This window comes from Ursus americanus, chromosome 23 (genome assembly GCF_024610735.1).
Source record: "Ursus americanus isolate L20-20 chromosome 23, mUrsAme1.1.p, whole genome shotgun sequence".
Taxonomy (NCBI): domain Eukaryota; kingdom Metazoa; phylum Chordata; class Mammalia; order Carnivora; family Ursidae; genus Ursus; species Ursus americanus.
In genome coordinates, this window is record NC_142149.1 from 26,019,435 (window position 1) to 26,042,572 (window position 23,138).

The 23,138-nt window shown below is 42.4% G+C and overlaps 1 protein-coding gene across 1 annotated transcript in view; it reads right to left on the minus strand.

The window, feature by feature from the left end:
* Window positions 1-23,138, minus strand: part of CA10 (carbonic anhydrase 10 (inactive)) — a 478,349-nt gene that overhangs the window by 256,436 nt on the left and 198,775 nt on the right. Inside the window, exon 3 of the mRNA XM_087854513.1 lies at window positions 22,908-23,050. Within this exon, the coding sequence (XP_087710639.1) occupies window positions 22,908-23,050 (143 nt within the window). The remainder of the gene's footprint in view (window positions 1-22,907; window positions 23,051-23,138) is intronic.

Below are 23,138 nucleotides of genomic sequence, written 5' to 3' on the forward strand. Positions count from 1 at the left end.
GAGGAAGTGGTTGATAATTTGCCCCAAGATTGGAAATCCAAAGGGTTATTCATCAGTGTCTCAGAAATGGCAGTTGGCTCTCCCCCGTGGCATGGAGAGAGCCATAGAATTGGAATATGAGGCTTAGGCATGGAGTTAGAAGTGGTGGGCAAACAGTTCACATTGCATCTCGGGTGGGGATAATTCCTCCTGACCTCACCAACTTGTAAGAATTAATTGAGAACAGATCTAAAAGCAAGAGACACAGACCATGCCTGGGGCACAGATCATCCATGACCACTGGTTAAGTTGGCAGACTTCTTTTTCCCCTCTGGTAAAGGAAATCGAAGGGTCACATGGCTAGTAAGTAGCGTTTCTACTATTCCCTTGCTTCCCTTCTTCCTTGCTTAGAATCCACAGTCCATCACCAGGATCAGTCCCTTCCCGACAACTCAACTCCTTTATCACGGTCACCTGGACCTTGTTCCTGTCCACAGCTATAAAATGAGTTTGGATAAAAGCATACAACTATATTTTCATTTGGAAACATAACTCTCAAGTATGCCTTAGTACTCCCTAGCAATGGTTTGGTCAATTTATGATCTACATTCAAGGATATCTATTTTATACCTCCACCCCACCCTTCTCAAATTTCCCGTTCCCATTCTGCTCTCAGTTGATGATCTTGATTATTTGACTGGTAACACAAAACAATCAGACACAGAGCTACTTCGCCTTCCCATAACCAAACCTACCTCCCCAGCCCCACCTGTACCCAGATTCTCTTCACCCCTCCAGTTACTGGAGTGAGCTGTCCTTTCAGCCACCTATGGCCAGCACCTCCTTTTTGTACTGGATCCTTCTCTTGTCTAAAGGAGGACTTGACACCTAGAGGGAACTTGTGTTTCCTTAGCATTACCAATGAATTGGATTATTCCCATTAGCATATGATTATGTCCTAATATATATCCTGCCTGAAATAAAAAAACCACCTATTTTGATCATCATTCCTTTCTCTTTAACTTCTCTCTCTCTCTAGTATGTATATTATATATCTATATCTATAAAGCATGTATACACACACACACACACACACACACACACACACACACACACACATGAGTTCGTTTAATATCTGTTGCTGACCAGATCCCTATTCAAGGCTGCAGGACTTATCCCCCCAACTGCTCTGAGTGCTACAGCTGGGAGTCCTCAGTTGCCAGCTCTCTCCCAGAATTGCTTTTAGAGGGTAAGAGCCTCCTGACCAAAGTCATGCCCCCCTCCCAGGTAGCCCTCAGTCAGGGACTGCCCGGTGTATGGGTCTGAAGGTGAGAGCCCCCACATTCCAATGGGCCCTTCTAGCTTCAGAGCTCACCATGAGGTCACCTACATTGCAACCCAACTTCTTCTGCTCAGTCTTCCTTCCTTCCTTCCTTCCTTCCTTCCTTCCTTCCTTCCTTCCTTCCTTCCTTTCCCCCACAGGAGTCGAGCTTGAGAGCCGTCTCCAGTCAACTTCCTACACACCAGTGCTCATCTCTGAGTCTTCTCCTGGGAAACCTGACCTGTAATACTTTCATTAAAATGTAATTTCCACCAGTGCTGGGACCTCGTCTGTTTCTCAGTCAGATGCCAGAGTTTAGAAGAGTACCTGGTACATAGCAGATGTTCAGTGGATGGCAGAGCTGGCATTAGGTCTAGTTCTGTAAGATTCCAAGGCAGTGCTCTCTGCCCCACAAACAGTACCACAAAGAAACTTCCGACTTATAACTTTGAGATCCAGTTCACTTTGAAACTCTGCTCTTGCTTCTGCATGTGCCTGGTACCAGATGAGACTTGCGGTTAGCTAACACACAGAGATTAATTGTAAGACCTCATTCTCATGAATGGTAAACCTGGGGCAGCTCATGCGTGGCCATGTAATTACTTCAGTGGCATCGACACATCAGGAGGCCCCCAGAGGGTCCAGAATCCGGCTCAGCCCGAGAGGTTCCCATCTTAACTTTGAATTTCCTTGGGCCTCTGTCACTTGAAGCCAAACACCATCATTTTAACAAATTTTGAGTGTGTGAATAATTTCTCTGTTTCTTCTGCCCTGGTATGTAAACCGATATTAAAGACTAGAATATTTATCATGTTGACAGCTCCCGCCTGCAAGATTAGATTTCGTTAAGGAGCTGAGTTTTCCTCTGAGAGCATTCAACTCCGTATCTTCCTACTCTTGCCGTCCACTTTCGATGCTTTTGGTATTAGCTAGCTCTACACCAGAATAAAATGGGAGGCAGCCAATAGAAATAGCTGAGGATATGGGCCACCTTCATTCCAGACTACCAGGGAAATACAAATTTAGTTATGAAATAAAAAGCCAATTCAGTTAAGGAATGATGCTGTATCTTCCCAATGACTCCTGTCACATCCACTGGATTAAAACTCACAGCACTGCAGCTCATAACCCAGTGATGTGTTTAGTACTTACTTTACCAAATCACTAGGAAAGCTATGTGCTGTGACATCTGTCCAAATGCAGAGAGAATCAAACTCTGATTATGCAAATCTGATACCAATGCAAGGACATTAGAGAAACAGGCTACTTTCACTGCATAAAATGTCCTTGGCTCTCATAAGTAATTTCTTGACTTGACTTCATCTGGTTCTCTGCAAAAGCCAGAGATACAGCTGCCCTTCTATTTCAGGGAAGACCGTAACTCAAGTGAACGCACGCACGAGCACACACAACGCTTCGGAGCAGCCATGCTATCTTTTCCACAGTCGGAATAAATGTGCCGCCATTTCCTCATCACAGGTGAGCCAGAAGGTGGAAGGTGTACCGAGATACTCTTTCCTGGCCTTTGTGAAAGATAAAAAATCATTTCCCCAGTTCAAGCGATACCGGATAAGACTGGATGCCATCTCTGTTTCTGCAAAATCATAGTGAAGGGGAGCTCAGATTTCTCCGAAACTGGAGGTCAGGCCTGCAGAATTATTCACTATTTATCTACAGACTGAGCCTGGAGCTGCCTATCATGATTTCAGGAAATGAAAGCCACACAAGGCAGGTGGAATTCAGAGGTAAACACTATCAGTAGGAAAGAGGGAAACATGGCATCCTCTGCTCTTTCTACTGAGTTATTTTGAGACAGAGGAAGACAGTGGAGAAACATGGACAATATTAGACATGAAAAGCAACCCCCTTTAGAAGAGCAAAATGACAGCGTCAGGATGACACTGCACCTGCCAATCTCCAATCATCTTTGAAAGGACAAAGAGCCCATTTCAGGGAATCTTCTACAGATGTTCTTTTGATAGCTGTTTCTTTAATTGTCAACTCGGGGCTCAGCTTTTTATAATTTGGTTTCCCAGGAAAAGCATCAGCTTCTCTTAGGAGAGTATTTAGCACCTCTGAGACTTGTAGAATTCACTCTCGTGCAATGTGCTCATCTCACTGATGCTAACCTCGGAAGGTAACGAGAATGTTGAGAAGGACCCCTCTCCTCAACAGCCTACAGGGCTGTGAGCTGGCCCCTCCTCTCTTTTCAGCCACGGGATGTTTTTAAATTACTGCAACTTCTTCCACTTCGTCTGTAATTGAGAATATTTTCTGCTTCAATGTTTGAAATTGTAGCTATGTCATAAAATGTGGCCCTGCACTGTTTTGCTTAACCCATCTGCTCCTGCTTCTAACTGCTGTCCTTTATTTTCAAATTCTGGTGACTGAGCTATTTGAACCAGACCTGCCAGTCAGAAGCACGGCAACAGGAATGAACAGCAGAAGGGGACGCTCCTGCCCTTTTGTGGGTTTGGGCTGGAGGGTGGGGAGAAGAGGGGCTTAGGGAAGGGGATGGTGTCAGAGGGGAGCCTTAGAGACAACGCACAGAATCCCCTCTGATCCTACCCTTAAGCTCTTTTAGAAAACCTAATCTCCAAAGATTTAGTTTAATTTTGATTATAAACAAAATATCTTTCTACCAATGGTAGTTAATAAAACTAGAAAGCAGAGAAACAGTCCAGCTGGTTTCCCTCTTCTTAATTAGGTACCTCTGATTTATTTAATTATTTGTTTTGTTCTTCTATCTCTCTTGCATCATTCCACAAAAGACTTCCTATGGCTTACGGGGGGAAAGATTATATATAACAAAAATATCAAAGCAGGTAAAGACAGAACAGAATGGCAGGACCTGGAGAGTAATTCGGCAGGTTATAAAGGCCCACTAATTTTATTACAGGTGAAAATTTGGCTCTGAAGTTCTTTATACTTAAAAGGAAATGAACAAAACAGTTCTCATGGAGGGAAAAAGCACATCAGTTGTGCAGAGGGAGCAGAACTTTTCCTTAGTGTTACAGAAATTTCTTACTGAGGGCTTCCTTCAGGAAGACCCAATGACACAGTGTCCTTTTCAAAATGCCAGCAGCAATTTAAAGGGTAGATACTTCCCCTAGATTGTTCAGAAATTTGAGTTTTGTAAGGCAAAATGAATCTTAAAGGTGTTTGTCACTGGGGGGAAGGCATACATTTTGGTCTGTAAGTTATCACCCTTCAATTTATTACTTTTGTTAACCGTGGATTGTTTCATGTGACATTTTCTCAAATACAGGCCAATCTGGGTAGTGGAGAGAATGTTGTAGAAACCACAGATGGCTGTGCGACTTGGCCTGGGTAATGTGGGTAGAAGTGACAATGGCCCAATTTTGCCCCTAAGGCTTATGTGGTGTTGTGTGCTTCCGTTTCCCAATCTGAGAATTTTAGATCCCAACTAAAAGGTCATGCTCTAGGTCGTTGCTGCTCCTTCAGCCTGGGCCGCAAAGCCTGGCTGACCTTGACTTGAATAAGACCTGGCTCCAGCAGACCTGAAGACCCATGAGTAAGAAACACATGCTTATGAGATTTTGTAGTTATTTGTTAAATAATGCTATTAAATAGCATTATTGTGGCAATAGCTTGCTAATACCCTGCCTTGACCATGCCATGAAGTTGTTGTGAAAGTTAAGTCAGAGAATGATCAAGGATATTATTTGCATAACCAAATTTAATGAATTAAAATTGTTTATTTTTCTGATGTTTACCCCAATATACAGCTTATACAGTTGATCGTAGACTGCCCTTGCTTGCTGGCAAATGAACTGGTCCAAGAACAATCACATACCCAGCAAGTGCGTCATCGAGCACGTGGTTCATTCTGCCTGGCATTAAGAGACCCATTAGTTAACAGGTTAGGTGGACCCTTGTGTACTGGAACACAATACTGTGTCTATTGGGCCCATCACACACAGATGGGAGAGTGAGTTGAGACTGTTGGCTGGAGTGACACAAAAGGACAACCCAGAAGAAGCTCAAAGGACGGGGACAAAGTAGTAAAGAGCTACTAAGAGAAATCTAGAAACCCAAGTGCAAGTCTGGCTGATCTACTGTTAAGCACTAATCGTTTGATGTGATGGAGATTACTTTGTTCAATCAGTACAAATCTGAATCATCTACTTGTCCTTTCCTGGGGGTCACCATGGGAATTATAATGATAACATCCACATTTCTGCATATCTTATTTAACCTACGTTGGTCATCCGAGCCCAGACTAAATACGATAGACATTTAGCAAGTGGCTACCAACCATTTCAGTCCGTATTTACTAGGTACCTATGATGAGCCAAATCCTATACGGCTTCAGGAATAAGCAAGACAGACCATTAGATGTGGTTAAATATATGCCAGATTATAAATCACATGAGGACTGTACCCCATGAAGACTAAGAAGCCCAGTGATCACTGATGGGGACCAGGACACGCCACCCCAAAAGATGCCAGTTTGGCTTTTGGGCAGAACTCATTTGGGTTCCTGACATCCCTTATCTTCCTAAAAGCAGGGCCTCCCCAAAGAACTCAATGGTCACAAAGCCCTCCCCTGAAGTAACTGTAATTTCGCTTCTGGGATAGCACCACGTACAGACAGACGTTGTCACAAACTATCCTATCTCCCATCCAGTCTCCTAAGAGCCCATTTATCTTTCCAAAAAGTCATTTGTTTTTCTATAAGTGCCCTCTCTCCCCCTCCTTTTCCCCTACTAAGTTAGTTACATAGATCCCCAATCCGAACCACCCCTTTGAGTTACTCGTCTCTACCCATGTATTACTCCCATGTATTAATAGGCACCACACACATGTTAATAAACTTCTATTTGTTTCTCTCTTGTTAATCTGTTTTTTGTCAGCCTAATCTGCAGGGCCTCAGCTGGAGAATCTAGAGCAGAAGGAAAAAGATACTTTTTTTCAAAGCTTATCATCTACTGTATGTTTCACCATGTTAAATGTAGCACCGTTTACCTCTTTTTATGGACTAAAAAAGTACAGTAAATACTGATGGCATAAATAAAACTGACTTCGAATCACAAGCGTATTATTACATGGGTACCTATTATTACATGGGTATCATTACTATGGTGGCATAATTTCCAGGGTCGGCTATTTCCCTGTTAAATTAAAATTAAATTGCAGAAACACTATGTGCTGGGTACAACGATGGGAGTATTCCAATAATCTGTGATTGTCACCACAGTTCTTTAATATTAACTCCACTGTATAGATCAGGAAACAGGCTCAAGGGAATAAAGTAACTTGCTTAAGGGCTGTCAGAGTCCAAGTGCGTTCCTTTTTTTCTCTGCCTCCTGTTACCCTCATAGTTTATTTCCTGTGCTCCATATGGTGCAGTCAGTAAAAAGCAAATGGCAACTGGAAAAAAAAAAAAAAAAACCCAACATGCCTGTCATTTCTCTTCTTCATAGCTAGAGAAAGAGTTTACTAACATCAGTGTCAATGATCATAAAGTGAAACGTCCTAAGCCTTAAATTTGCTTTTCAAATACCAGTATTTCAGAGGCAGATTACCTGACTCCAATAATACGCCTCAAACCTTGCACTGTATGTGCAATGAGAGGGAATATTTTCATCCATTCTAAGAGGCTTGTCAGGGAAAAATATTTTCGTGATATCACACCCAAGAGAACAGCGTGTGGAGCAACATTATCATATTTTATTGAACTTTCATAGACTCCATGCAGTATAATGTATATTTTATCTTTTGAAAAGCCGTGGTAACAAAAGAATAAAATATCTATCTAAAACTCAAAGTACTTTCTAATAATGCTACATGCGCATTAATAGCATTAAAAACAATTCACCGGGCTCTGGTAGCTCACAGTCTGTGCTAGGAATGAATATCCTTCGGTTATAGGAAGAAAACCTCAACCCTGTGGCTTTGTTCACTCTTCATAGCACAGGGCAGGTGGAAGCTAAGGGGCAGCCTAAAGGGCATCCATTCATAAAGGCTTCCTCCCCATTGGCAAGATGGGGGAGGACTGTCCTGTGCACTGGGAGTTAAGTACTTGCCTAGCTTAATTTGCATATTCTTCTAGCATCACAAGGGTATTGATGCTAGCCTCTGAGAGACAATTTACATAAAGGTTTCAGGGCATTCTCAGGAAATTGGCAAAGAGGATTTTGGAACGGACAAAGACAGTCTCAAGTAAAACAAGGAGAAAGAAACCAATTGTTGGTAGTTGGGGGGACGGGAGGCTGGGTGAATTACTTAGAGGTAGAAGAGAGTATAAAGACACATGTTTGGGATGAGGTATCCTTCTGTTGGTGACTGAGAGCTTCCCATCTGATTCCCACCAGGCACGGTCTCTCAAAGGGCTTCCAGGCAAGTCCCTATGGTCTTGGTATAAGCTTTTGTCAGAGGTACCTATGGAATTGGAAAAACCATGCTATCTTCTAAGGACTCAAAAGGTAGTTGAAGTTTCTTCAAGGTCAGACCAGTTGGGCTTGGGATAAAGGTCTTCAGATGCTTTGGAGAAATACCATTGTCAGGGTGGGGGTGATCACTCACGTTTCAGCAGTGCCTACAAGAGCCATGCAGAGTACCGGGGGCGGGGAGGGGGCTGGGTGGAAGGAGTGACCCCACCTGCACAGGCAGACTCCCAGGAGCACAGATCACCCGGGACCACACAGAAGGGACAGACCTGGGAGATTGGGGTAAGCTCCCAGCAATGGTCCTGAGAGGGGACGTGAGCCAAAAACCATTGTAATCTTAAGTCTTTGCTCTGACTATCCTATTCCCGAAATGACTTGAGAACTGAGGGTCACCTCTGAATTCCTTTCAGTCTTACCACTGGGTGTGGAGAAGAACAAACCTAAAATTTCCATCCATTATCATCATTATGATCCACAGAGAACTAAGGGCAGGCTGAGAAATGAATGGCAGGGATGTGCCAGCTTCGCCCCTGTTAAATTATGCACATCATATGAAATGACTGAAAGGATGAGTGCCCAGGAGAAACAGGGACAGACCATTTACACTGGCCAGTCCTCTGAGGCTCATGACTTTAAAAGTTTCTCTTGATCTGGTGAGAGCCCCGCGGAACATGGAAATGTGCCTACCGGGATTTCCACTGAGCAATTCATGTTCTTTGGGGGAATACCCTACATGCAGACATACCATGGCGTGTCCTCAGCACAAGCAAGAGAGACAGAGCAGAGCAGACGGAGGACACAGAAAAATACTGGGAGAAAACACCCATGTCCGTGTCCTAGAAATTAAAACTGTATGTCTTTCTCCTGACTCTCTAGCTGCCAGAGCTGGTGCGGTGATGACAGTAACGATATGGGGCATTTTATGTGGCACTTTTTTGATGAAGGATATAGGAAAATTAACTACCCATTTAGCAATGACATTCAGTACGTGCTCTGCCACCTTGCCAGGGAGGAGAGTGGCAGCCAGATAACAAAGCAGACCTATAGCATACCTCGAAGAATAAATATGTATGATGCTACAGGCTGCAGAGGTGCAATTAACAAGCCGAACATGGCAGGAACCCAGCACAGGGCACCACCTTTCCTCATTCTCTCAAATGACGGCAGGGAGAAGGAAATTGGCTGAAGGTCAGGGCCCTTCTGATCCCAGACCCTCTTCTTCCTAAAGCCATGCTATAATGGAAAAATATTTTCCCCCTGTCTTCAGTGTTAGGGCAACATTCTGGAAAGGAACACAGTGTTTCAGGCAGACAAGCTGAGGTTGAAACTCAGCTCTTTTTCTTGCCTCCCCTGTAACTCTAGGTAAATTATTTAACAACTGTACATTTCGGCTTCCTGGTCTGCAAAACTGACCATCTCGGGTTGTTTGGGGAATTAAATGAGATAAAATATGTATGTATAAATGGATGTGGTAGGTACTCAATAAATCTAGTTCCTTTCTCTCTTCCCATCTATTTGTAATTCCAGGATCTGGGGCATTTTTTTCCCCACTTATCTATTTATCATTTCATCCAATAAACATTTATTGAGTGCTTTCTTTGTGCCAGGCACTGTACTGCTAACCAGAATTGGTCAGCCACGGCCATGAAAAGAAGTGGACCACATGAGCCCAGACTGCAGGTTGAAAGGGGCTACCCTTATTCCAGACCCTATGCCTCAGAGCTGTTGGTGCTTTAGGCATACAGCCCATGGGGGAAATGCCAGACCACATGGTAATTCGCAAGAACAACTGGCTCCTCCAAACAAACGGGCTGCAGAGATGCAAGATTTTGTTGCTCCCACTTGACTTTGCATCAGAGAACTCCGGCCGAGGTTAATTTACCTCTGCAAGGTGATCAAGGTATACAGTTTTCTCTTCACTACATGGGTGCCAGTCTTCGAAAGGCAAATGAAAGGCTTTACCAAACGTATGATTACGGGTGTTTGCGTAACATCTGACCTTCTTCTGTCTTCACAATCCTTCGAATTTTATATTTCTAATCACTGAATGTCACAATCCAGAACACGCAGGACAGTGTGACTGTATTAGTGAAGTTACTTATTTATATATTATCTGTGATCACTTGCTTTCCTCCATTACATTCTTCCAAGTGGGTAACTTACAGTTATTAACTTTCAGGGAGCCTCTATATATCATAGCATCATACCATTAAGCCTTTTGGAAATTCATCACAAATCAGTATACAGATGACATTGATGTCTTATTGCTATTCATTCCTCCCGGGCCGTTTTTAGCAGTTCATTTTTTATATCCCTGCAGTGCTGAAATATGGCTCACTCCAGTGTCTGTCCTTTTTGTAATCGCAAAAGGAAAGCTTGGCAGTTGTTGTATATTACACTCTTGAGAAAAATGCTAGTAATACTTCGAATTGATTGAACAGTGTGGACTCAAAACTGCCTGGCACAGGGCTACTTCCTCAGTCTTATTCAGATTTTTTTTTTAATCATACGTTTTAGATTCAGAAACCATGAAATCATCATCACAAGGCAATGTGTTGAATAAGGATCCCTTACTTGGAAAAGCCCAGAAGCTCCTCCCCATTTCTTCCCTTTGCACCTGCAAATATATGTATAGCATGTGTTTCCAGGGTTGCATGCAATTCTGATGGAAACATACTACCACTGACAAGAAGCTGGGGGATGGGGTTGGGGAACCGGGGCTGTGAAATAGCCCAGGACGTCCCTAGTTCTGGAGCCGTGGCAGCTTAAACTGGAAAAGTTCTTGGCGATGTCGCTTTGTGATTGCCAGGGCATTGGGTGAAAGCTGTCCCCATATGCCAACCTTACTCTGCAAAGACATGATTAGGAGGAATGTGGGCTTGTAGAAGGCAACCGAGGAAAGCCAGTGTATTAAAAGAGGAATCAGAATGAAGGTAAGGAACGTCAGAATTCCATCTCCTCATTTCTATGCTTCTCACCTCCTCCCAGGAGTGGCAACTGGGCTTGGGGAGGGTAGAGGACAGGGCAGCCCAAGTGGAATGATAGTTAAGGAGGCCACAACAGTCACTGGAGTCAGTTCCAATATGAATATTTGTAGCGAATCTAAAATATCCAACACTAGCTATAACAGATGCCTTTGGCGATCCACTCAGATCCCCTTTTCTGGGAGACGGCGCAGGTCTCTCAGCTTCTCTGAGTGTTGGCTGCTATCAACTCACCCTCCTCCTGGGAACTGCCCTTGGCCTGTAAGAACTGTGTGCACTGCTAAATATTTATCAACCAGCTCTCTAGGGGGGAAAAAGGCCCTGTTGTGTAGCATTGGCAGATTTCTTTGGTATAAACACACCTACCATGGGGATTTCAAGTTACCAACTTGATATCACTGAATGTAGAGGTGGGGAGAGATGTTCAGATGGGCTCCGGAAAGCCAGTGCAGGCAAGCTTCTCGAATACACCACTGCTCAAGAGCCTCCTTGCCTGGGAACACCAGGGAGGTTACACCCCCTTTAGGCTGCCTCCCTGGCCCCTAGGGGCGAGGGAAGGCTGCTAGAACAGTGGTGCCATTCACTCTCAAGAGCTCGCTTGTGGGATCAGGCTCCAGCTGGACTCCAGTTGGACTCCCACCTTTGCTGGACTTCCCCGCCCTGCTTTCCCAGACTCCTCTGCAGCTCTCACTTGAGAAGCCTTCTCCAGCAATTCATCTGTCCAAGAAGCTGCTCTACAAACTTGGGCTTGGGGAAGCATCAGACTCTGAAGGGGTGATGTGACACTTAACCGGAACGGATAATTTTGCCCAAATCTTATTCTTTGGAGTCTCTCAAGCTCAAAATAAATAATTTGGGAGTCATCAAGCACTGAGCTGATTTCTATATTCAAGCCTACCTAGCACACGAGCACTGAATAGTAACACGCTCTATGTACTGCATAATCCCTTCTAGCCCAGCACAGGCCATGCATTTGCTCCTAGTGAGAAATCAGTGAAAATAGCTACTTGGCTTTAAAAAAAGTAGCTTTCTCTCAACTAAAATATATATATATATATTTTCTGAATATTTCAGAGGAAAATGCAAATTAGGAAAAATCTCTGCTCCATAGAATTTGATGGGAGGCATATTTGTGATATGAAGGTGGGAGAAAATATTTTCAGGCAGGTGAGACGCTGCTAGTTTGACAGGTTTCCATTGACTCTGACACACCAAACCGTGTGGGTGTGTATGTTTTCACTTCTCAGTAAAAATGAGTTCGTGCACCTTCATCATATGATATCATACGTAAACATGTTTTGTATATATGGTCAGAGTGTGTGGGTTTCACGGCTAAGGGCCAGAAATGACTAATGGTATATTCTGTCACATCTGATGAAGATCTTAGTAAACACAGAAAAGAATCTGTTCAGAACACGAAGCCGGCAACATTAGCAACATGTCTTACTGAACAGACACTGGCTCATTGTATGAAAGAACAGATGCTAGGCTGAACGAGCTAATCTCTTAGCATTTTTTTATTTACCTTTTTAATAAAAATGGTATATATTTAAGGTGTGCAACATGAGGATTTGATAGACACATGCACTGTTAAATGACTATTACAGTCAAACTAACATATCCATTTGCTCAGAGTCAGCGTTTTCTTGTTGTTGGTGAAAGCACCTGAAATCTACTGTCTGCAAATTTCTAGTATTCAATAGGGCAGTCTTAATTATCGTCATTAGGGTCTACGTTAGATCTCTATACTTACTCATCCACTCATCCTATGTAACTACAACATTGGGGCGGAGAGGTGGGGAAATGGAAAAATAAACTGGCTACTCTTAACTCTTCATACAGTTTAGATCTTGGCCCTAAGGTAGTAGATTAGAATGCCTACATTTTCAAATGATAAAAATATGAGATATTGGAAAGAAATGGATTATTTTAATTATTCTCAATCCTTCAGGAAACATTAATAAAGTTATTTCTATATGACATTAAATTTTCATAAGAAAAATTGGGGCACCTGGGTGGCTCAGTCGGTTAAGTGTCTGACTCTTGATTTCAGCTCAGGTCATGGTCTCAGGCTCTTAGATTAAGCCCTGCATCAGGCTCCACCCTCATCGGGGGAATCTGCATAAAGATTCTCTCCCTCTGTCCCTCTCCCCATTCAGTCTTTCTCTCTCTCTCTCTCTAAAATAAATAAACAAATCTTTAAAAAATAAATTTCATAAGAAAAATTAAAAGTCTGATAGTTGCTCAGATGTTCAATTGTTTATGATGCATAGACCCCCCCAATCATACTTTTTATTCTAGTTTTCCAGTTTTAATGTAGCTCTTTTGTTTCAGAAAAGCAGAACGTAGAAGAAAATTTGTATTTTCTTAAGTCCTTCACACAGAATCTACTTAATTTTTTTCCCCTGAAATGATGGGGAAATTATTGTTATTTTCAGACCAAAGATACCTGGTTTCTAGGCAGCAATGGCCGTTTAACTGGACTCAAAGTCTCTGAAGTTCAGGTAGGGAGAGCCTGGCTGGTTTATGCAGCCAAATGACCAGACATACAAGGGGAAGATTGGCCGATTTCAGAGGCTTCTTGAAGAGAATGCACACCTGGTATCAGATTTTTAATATCAAAATTCAGAACTCTTGGGTATATGACTGTTTCTGTGTCGTCCAGGTGTTCTGCCAGTTTTATCTTCTTGACTGATGGAGACATTTGTTCTGGAATGCCTGAGAGGTAACACAAGCTGGGAGAAGTCTGTAAAAATTAGGTCGTGTTTTTCCCTTTTCTCCTGCTCTCCTTCATTTTTAGATGAATGGCAAGAGAGCTGAACTACAAGAGGTATATGTGAATAAGACATTTTGTCACCTATTTGAAAGGGCAGTTAATTTGTAAAATGCCTGTTGGTTTCATCTGCGGAATCAAATAACCAGACAACTGAGGTGGTACCATGTGACTGACACTTAGCGCCCGTGAAATTCCCAGAGGAATTCATCTGCCTCTAAATTCATTAGATTTCTTGAGTTAATTCCCCTCATACTCTCTCACAAAAATTGTGCTCAGTCCTCAGATAACTTGAACTTTCTTTTATTTAAGTGTTGGCACCAAAATCATAGAATTGTCAATCCTTCTAAAATGTGTGGAAGGGGAGTACCTATCTACCCTGATGCAGAAGAGAGGAGGCACGGGTTCCTCAGTCATATGAACCCCAGCCCAGAAGGAAGGAGGGAGGAAAAGAAAGGGGGGACAGAGGAATGGAGCGAGGTGAATGGGAGAAAGGAGACAGGGAAAGGGAGAAAAAGGCAGGAGAGCAAGTCGAAGTGCCTGAGAAGAGGAAGGTAAATGAAGAGGGGGGAAAGGGAGAGAGAGAGAGAGAGAGAGACAGAGACCAAGAAGCAGGAAGGGAAAGCAAAGTCTTTTCTAATATTCACCAGAGGAATAAAGAAAGACACAGAATTAAATATATTTATAAAATACTAAAGCCAACATCAGGTGTTTCCTTCAAAGGCTTGCCTAATGACTGCATTGATTTTCTGGGCGATGTCAAGAGGGACACATTACAAGCAACTGCTGAGACTGTGAGCAGTAATCCCGGGCCCAGCTCTAAGCTAGGCGACGGTGCCTGAGAGCCTGATGCCAACCTCAGATCGCCTTTGCTCTGAGCCCATCCCAACTTAGCACACGGCATCAGTCTCTCACATTTTGCTTACCTTTCATCACGAGGCTCTGAAACCTTCCACTGCCTGCAAAACGCTCTGCTCTGAGCATAAACACAATTACCTTGGCCTCGCTTCTTTATCTTTAATCAAAGCCCTTTCTTGTAACATTCATTTTGCCCTGGATCCTCCAGTCTAGTGACTCAGAGCAAAATCTCCTAAAGGAGAAAGAGTCCTGTATCCAACACTGAGGAGTAATTTCAATAGAGGATGAGAAAGAGGAGAAGGCAGGTTTCTTCCAAACCCATGCGAGGGCTTTAAAGGGAGTTCTCCTTTGGGAGTTAAATCCTCATTCCGGGGTCAGCCTCAAACAAACGTATTCTGTGTGCCCGTCTAACCATTGTCCGTAGAGTTTCCAGATTGGAAGGGGGATTCCAGGCCAGGTCAAAGCTCTCCTCTGATGCTTGAGATGGTTCTCGAGTTGCAGGCGGACTTCAGTGCCTGCCGGAACTCTTTTTGTGCTGGGGTTCTCAATGAAGCACAGGGAAGTCATTCTCCCTTCGCATGGCTTGAGTTCTTATTTTGAAATAAAGTCTGGTTCATGCCATTTCCAAACACCAGCGCTAGTTTTCTGTGTCCGAGGCTGCTCGGGACAGGTATAATTAGAAGGCACCTGTAATTATGCCTTAAAATGCTGTCCTTTCAGATAGAGAATTGAATACAGAACGTACAGAATGCTTGATTTTTCTCATCCCTATGTTGTTCCTCTTTTTCTGCGTTTCACGTTGGCAACAGCTTTTCCATTAGTTATTCTAACCATCAGCATTGAGGGATCTGACTGCAATAGCCCAGGTACTCTCTTCTCACTGAAGGTTATTATAGGACAATGACCTCGCTTACGGAGTAGCACCTTATGTACTATGTAATTAGGTTGAATTCGTCTCTTGGCATCTTCCCTGTGCTATTTACTCATGCTGATCACATTACCCATTAACTTCCTCTACTTTTTCCACATGTAGTGATTTACAACGAATCCAAGCTCAGTGGATCTGTGCAGCTTTTTATAAAGACGGGCCTGAGAGGAAAGCTTTACTTTTAGGCCTACTGCATTTCAAACTTTCGGATAGGGGTTGTTGGCAAGGTGGTTCTGGATTCGTATTCTGCCATCCACTTCACCTCTCAGCATACATGTTACTGATTCTAAAGTGAATATTAGTTTGTTTGTTGGAGAAACTCCAGTGGGATTAAGTTGTGTTTTCTTGCTAATGGCCACAACATCTCTGATGGCAGCTGCCATGGTCTGAAAGTTCATATGTTCAAATCCTAATCCCTAAGGGGGTGGTATGAAGAGGTGGGGCCTTTGGGGGGGATTAGGTCATAAGGGCAGGGCCCTCCTGATTCAGACTGGTGCCCCTAGAAAAGACGCCCCACAGAGCTCCCCGGCTGCTCACAGCATGTGAGGACTCGGCAAGAAGGCACCGGCTGTGAACGAGGACGTGGACCCTCACCAGAATGTGACCATGCCCCTGCCTCGAGCTTGGACTTCCCAGCCTCCAAAACTGCGAGAAGTCAATGTCCATTCTTTAGAAGCCACGCCATCAGTGACAGTTTGGTACGGCAGCCAGAAGGGACAAAGACAGTAGCTAACAACTGTAGCACATCTCCTCATCTGCCAGCCGCTCGAATTATCACCTGCCTACTAAGCGCGGTACTCCGTGTAATTCCCTCCACCACACCCCTGCAAGGAGGGTACAATCATGATCTCTCTTCTACCGAGGAGGGAACTGAAGCTCAGAGAGGTTAGGCTTCTCGTGCCTGGGTGGTTAGTGGTAAAACCTAAAATTCCAAACCCAGAGCAGAACACCTGAGGATACCCACCCCCCCACACACAACAAAGGTCTATATTGTCTTAATGTTCCTGCTTCCTCTAACTGTAACTTTAAAAGACCTCGTTCTGCCACCCTAAACTCATTCTGGACCTTAATCTCCCTGAAACGATTTTCACAGGCTCCTTCCACTTTCATCCTCCTTCTTGGCCATAAAGCTCTTTCTCTCACAACTTGTCCCTGCCATTTAAAAACATAATTTTTGGCAAAACTCCCTGTGCAGTCACACCTGTAGCCTTAGCTCCTACCAATTCCTTTTTTGGGGGGGGGTATCCTCATTTGTAATTGTATTACCATAATTTCGTTTTCAAGAGCTTCTCATTCCTCTAGAGTTACCTTCCATGAGTCAGAGAGACCACAGCTACTTTAACTATGATATTTCAAAAATCTGCCTTTTGAAGGATTTAGGATCCATGTCTGACAATGCTTATCAACATTATTATTATTATTATTATTATTATTATTATTATTATTTTACTTTGGCTACCATATTTTCTAAGATAATACATCCACTTTCTTCCAGAATTTTACTGTCCATTCCATATCACCGAACTGCTTTTCCTTGTTGGTTAGAATTAGATTCAAATAAAGAGACCCTTTATGGCTTCTGAGAAAGGATATTGTCAAGAAATTTATCAAACCACAAAATACAAATGAGTAAGAATTACATTCACTTCTTCATCAGCTCTTAGAGATCTACTCTATCCCACAAGCACACGTAAAATTATATGTGTCATTTCCATACCAGAGCTTCAGTATAAAAAGTCCTGTGGTACTTAAAGATAGCTAATGAAATCCAAATGGGAAAGAATACTTATCTATGAAAGTTTAATATCGGTTCCCCAATAAAAGCCAGCACCACAGTAACACATGTAGACGGTGAAATGGATCTATCCTTACATTTTCTTCAATCCTTCACACGTGGCACCAGAACGTCTAACATTTGAAGACCCTCTTGCAAACCATATTTCATTCTGCCTACCTGTCCCTGCTAGCTCACATTCGAGCACCTCCATAAAGCCTGGTTCAGCCAACCCAACTTCTTACCACCATTAAATATTAATGTCAAAATGATTGATCGGCTAATGAATCATTTCACTGCTTCCCTAGGTTCTCTTCCACTATTATCTCAAATAGTTATTTAAATCAGCTACTGTGATTTAACTTCTGTATATCTATATTTTCCCCTAATATATTGTGAAGTCCTTGAAAGAACATAAATGCCTTCCTCATAAAAGATTTCTTAACATAGCAATGTAGACACTGCAATGATTAATTGTAGTCAACTAAATGTTGCTCTCAGGTTCATGGGGGAAATTTAAAAATAGAGAAGTGATAAGATTTTAGGCATCCAACCAATTCACAGTCATTATTTTTTTCAACATATTTCAACCATGTTTCAGGAAAAGTACAATACCCGAAAATCAGCTTCTAATGACAGATTCTATTGATGGCAAGGTTACTTTTCATCATGGGACTTTCTCATATTTTTCCCACCTTGAGTCAAAGCAATTTTTCACTAATTCCATATAAACCTTTTGTTTGGTAATCAAAGACAATCTTGGTTCAGTTCAAATCAACCAGCCCCATCATAGATAACCTAGGGGTATAAAATGAAAATATGAAAGCACATTTATCGTGAGGAGCCCTTGATCTAAGATGGGGAGACGAGGCAAGTAAGACTAATATACTAGAGGCCAAGGTTCAGATCCTAAATAAAATATAAGCAAGTTACTTAAGGAGGCAGACAAAGAGGCAGTTCACCAGTCACGAAAGACATCAAGAGGAGCGTCACGGCAGAGGGAGCGCTGGTGCCACAGACTGAATAATAAAAAGGTAGGGATGGGGAGTGCTGAAGTACAGAGTTATGTCAGGGGAAGGGTTACACTGTGGCCAAAGCACAGATCACAGGGAAAGGTGAGATAGAGTCAATTAAGAAAAAAGTATTACAGTCTCACTGGGAACCAAGGGTAGGCATAACATGTAAGAGGAATAAGGCTCTGGAGGGGAGATTTGGGGCCATATTGCAAGGACTATGAATGCCAGGTTGAGACATTTATACTTAACTTTATAGGTAATGATGAGTTTTATTACCTCATATTCATTTAATGGGAAACGTGCAAATGGTCATGTAGATAAAGGGTATAGCCTTGTGTTGGATGTCTTCTGTTTGCCCCTTCAAATCTACCTTCACCTCATCCTGTGGCCTCGAGGCTGGCTTATGTAGACTGAATCAACAATCTTGTCTTGGTCTCTGACTTCTCCCCAGAGGGAGCCTGGCAAAGTGTGGGTGGAGAGGAGTGCAGCTGGGGTCTTTCGTCCTCAGCTCCATCCCTGCGGTTGTATAAGCTAGCAACCAATCTCCTTGAAAGCCTCATCTCACATTCTGGAAGTCAGAGGTCAAAAATCAGTTTTGTGGGGCTACAATCCAGGTTTAAGCAGGACTGTGTTCCTTCTGGAGATTCTAGGGAAGAATCTATTTCTTTGCCCTTTTCCAGCTTCTTGAAGCTGCCCACATTCTTTTGGCTCATGGCAACACATCACTCTGACTTCTGATGCTTCTGTCACATCTCCTTCTCTGCCTTGGACTCTCCTGCCTCTGTCTGTTCCTTATATGAACCCTGTGATTACAGTGGATCCATCAGGATAATACAGGATGATCTACCCATTTTAAGATGCTTAACTTAATCGTATCTTCAAGATAGCTTTTGCTCATGTAAGATAACATATTTACAAGCACTGGGGATTAGGACAGATATATCTTTAGGGGAGGGCATTATTCCATCTACCATATTTCCCAACCCTGAGTATATTTTTGCCTAAAATAAAGGGATGACTTAAAAAAATCTATATATGTTTTTCAGATTATTAAATTAATGCAAGCTTGTTATAGAAAATCTAGTTCTGCTTTAGGAAAGTAGAAAGAAACAATATTACTCTAAACCCTGGTCTCTTTTCTATGCATAGCATGAACACTTTTTAAGCAAATTGGGATCATTAGGTGAATGACTTTAGATGCTACTTTTACATTTAACATATCCTGAGCAATGCTCATGTCACTAACTCCTGAGATGTCCATTTTATTAAAAGAGCTAATAGATGAGGAAGGATGCCAGAACTGACTTTTGGTTAAAATGGTAGGATCAGCAAGTGATTTTAGACTCAGTTTTAATATGCTTTTTCTTCTTTTAGATATTTCAGATCAGCAGAGAGGTTATCTACAAGCCACATCTCTTCCATGAATGCTAACCTCACCTCTTAATCCAGAAACCCTCCAGCACCCACCTGTATCCGAGAATGCTCCAGGCAAAGATCTAGAAGAACTATTAGACCCCAAAACGATCAAGCCAGGCCATTCATAGTTTGCTATTCAGTAACATTGTTATTTTCTAATTACCAAGAAGCTTACTTAGGTGAATAGCACCCAAAAATTAATACAGAAACACATAATGTACACTCACTTTGGTGCGAGGAAAAAGACAAGGAAGGTAAAAATATATGCGAATCTGTACAAGTCCATTGACTGCCAAGGGTCTCCACCTTTAAAATAGTCAATCAGGCTTGAACTGAGCTTAAAATACCAGTTGTATCAGAATCCAATTTCCCACATACAGGGATTTTAAATGATCTGAGACCATGAAGGAATAATTATTTCCACCTGCCTACTCTAATTCCTGAGTTCACTTAGGAATTTTAGCTTTCTCTAAAAAAGATTAACTCCAAGATTAAAAAAAAAAAAACTGTTTAGACTATTCAGAGTCAAGGTAAATGGGGTCAACGGTGGGAGACTGATTCCAAGTTAAGATTCTTATGACCATATGCAACCCAACCTTAAGTGAGTATTGTTTGAAAAGCACAGTTATTTTAAATTTTTCCCATAAGAGTCCTATGTGTCAGATATGAACTGGGTAAAAACACACACACACACACAAAAACACTCTCTTTCAAGGAAAAAAATCCCACAAACATTGCTTAAGAATTACCACTGAAAAGAAGCAACCTAAAAAGTAAAAGAGATACCATTATTCAAGTATAATGAATATACTCTGTTATATCCAAGACACAATATGTTTTGATTGTCATCTAACTATTATTATTCTTTGTATTCTTGCATTCAGGTTGAATTTCAGCCCTTGCTCATGCTAAGATAAGCCCTTAATTCATGATTTGAGCCCCATGCCGGGTCAGACACATTAAAACGAACACAGTAACACAAGTCAGAGATTGCAACAAGGCTATTCCATGGGTTTGGGTATAAGGTACACTGAAACACGAGCAGGAACCGTGCTCACGGATAAGAATAGGACACAAAACACATAATGACTGGGATGCATTTCACATGCTGATACCCAGCAGATCTCAGATTTCACAATGTGGCACCGTGCCCGCATTCTACAAAACCTCCCAGTCTTACAGGGTGGTCTTTAAACCTTCTGATTTGGATACACGTTTCTTCAAGGCAAAATGAAACTCACAGCAGTGATGTGAATACTCACTTCCAAAATAAGTCTCCGACTCATTAGACACCACCTTTAAAAAGCTGGCGAAGGCGATTTAGCTATTGTCTATCACACGGAGACATTTCATTACCGGTTAGTTTATCCTCCTACCATCTATATTTTATTTTCCACCTTTTGCTAACGCAAAGGAAACCATCAGACAGTTCTCAGCTCTTCAAACAGCTGACAACACAAATCGTGCCAGATATAAATATTTACATCGTCGAAAGTAAATGTTTCCAAAATTCCAAACTCCAGTGAGTTTGAAAATTGATTTGGATCAGGTATGCTTGCGTGAGTTGGAAATATGAAAAAAAAATCACTGTCAACAACAACAACAAAAATACCAAACCAAAACATATAAGTGCTTTTTAACAACAGGCTATCTCCCCGTCTCATCTTTCCCAAAAAATTTTAGGGAGAAGCTGTCTTGAATTAGTTATTTTTTTTCTTTCACATCAATATTTTCCTCTAAGCTGGGCTGATGGAAAAGTGAAAATTATGTGTCCGTTATTTGCGTTAGCTCGCCATCTTTCCCAACCCATGTCCAACGGACTCTACCTAAAAATGCTTCGATCGCTTCCCATCACTCAGGAAAAAGATCCACTTCCTTAGCACAGCCTCTAGATTTGGCCCCATCTTCCTTTCCCATCCTTATGTCCCGCCTCCTCCTCTCTGGTCTCTGTGCTTCAGTCTCGCTGGTCATCTTTCAGCTGATTTCTGGAACTCAGGTACCAACCCTCATTCTGCATTTTTACTGCTTCTCCCTTTGTCTAGAATACAATTATTCCCTCCATCACCCTCTCCAGGAAGGAAAGAATGATCGAAAAGTCAAAACTGCAACTTGCTCTTTCTGAATACTGGTCAGTGAGCCTGTCCATGCTCATGACTTGAAGGAGAGAGGTGTACGTAGAACCCATGTCAGGTTCCCTTTAGAGTGTATAGAAATCAAACTTCAAATGGCATGATAATTTGGATAGGTTAATTTCTATGGAATCAGAGCAATAAACTTCATGACCTACATAGGACTTTTCTAGAAAAATGTTTCTCAAGTCATATTTAAAATAGCACACAAACACTACATAGAGAAATAGTCTCAATCACATGCAATGCCTTTTAAAACCTGCTTTGCGACCTGAGTCAGAGTCACTAACATCTCCGAGATAAGTCATTAGACTTTGGGTCTGTTTGGTTGGTTTTCCGGTGACAGTTATATCGAAGGAAAAAATACATCCCAATATATCAGGAGGGGAAAAACTTTCTTACAAACTCCATGGTAGGTAAGGCAAACAGACTGCATGAGTAGAGAGCAGAGCCCAAGGAACGCAAACCCTGGAGAATCGGCTGCCAGCAGTAACAAAAGCTGTCCGTAATTTTAATCCCAATTTCTTGGACACAAATGATTTTCCATTCCTTTTGAGTTCACAATAACTAAATCACCTTCAAACACAATTTTCTGTGTGTGTGTATTTCCCACCTTCAACAAACTACTCAAGAGTAAAAGGCAGCCAAAAAGAAATTAGCCCACAAGAGAAATGCTAGAGCCCAGCGACGAGAAGACCCCACGGGCCTTGTGCCTTTCCACAAATTAAGGAGGAGCGCATCATGGAGGGAGGTGAGAGAAGGAGGGACGCTGGTGGGAGAATCACAAAGCATAGCTCAGCATTTCTGGGCAGGAGCTAGGATTCTTAGCCAGCCAAGATGCCCCTAGAAAGATTAATTATTGATTTTCTTATAAATCATCTAAGGTGATTTTTGTTTGTTTTCCCTTCCAAGATGATAAATGTCTGATTTTACTTTTGTTAGAACAATTTTTTCCACACTTTGTTGAGGTTAAAAGAAGCCCCAGTAAAGAGGTTTCTGAGAGGAGGGATTTTCCCAGCATGATAATGTTTGGGAAGCAACATTGCTCTCTGACCTTCATGGGGTACCAAAGGACAGGGCCTCAGGCAACCTCCAGGGGGTACGAAGTAATTAGAAGCACGAGGGTTTGACTAGCTAGGGAGAGAAAGCACAATTTAGACATAATTATGTTGGTTGGCAGTAGGCCTGAGGTCTGTGATTTTACTCCTAGATGGAAAGACAAACTCATCACAGAGATGGAGACCGGAAGACTAGCTTTCAGAATCAGTATTTGCCAGTGTCCTCAGCTTCACAAGGGAAGCAACATGGCTGCTTACCTTCCTGCCCCCAGTGTTGATGCGAAGGGGCGTCAGAAAGGGGTCGAAGATCATGTGACTGGTCTCTATGTTGACTGGCGACTGCCGTTTCCCCACAGAGCAAAGATTCCAAGCTGAGTTCACCAATCCCCAGAAAGAAGGAACTAGAAACAAAAAGAAATTGCAGAATTAGCCTGGGTGGAAGGTTCAAGAAACAATGCACAAAGAGCCTTGGCACCAAAGTGGTGACAT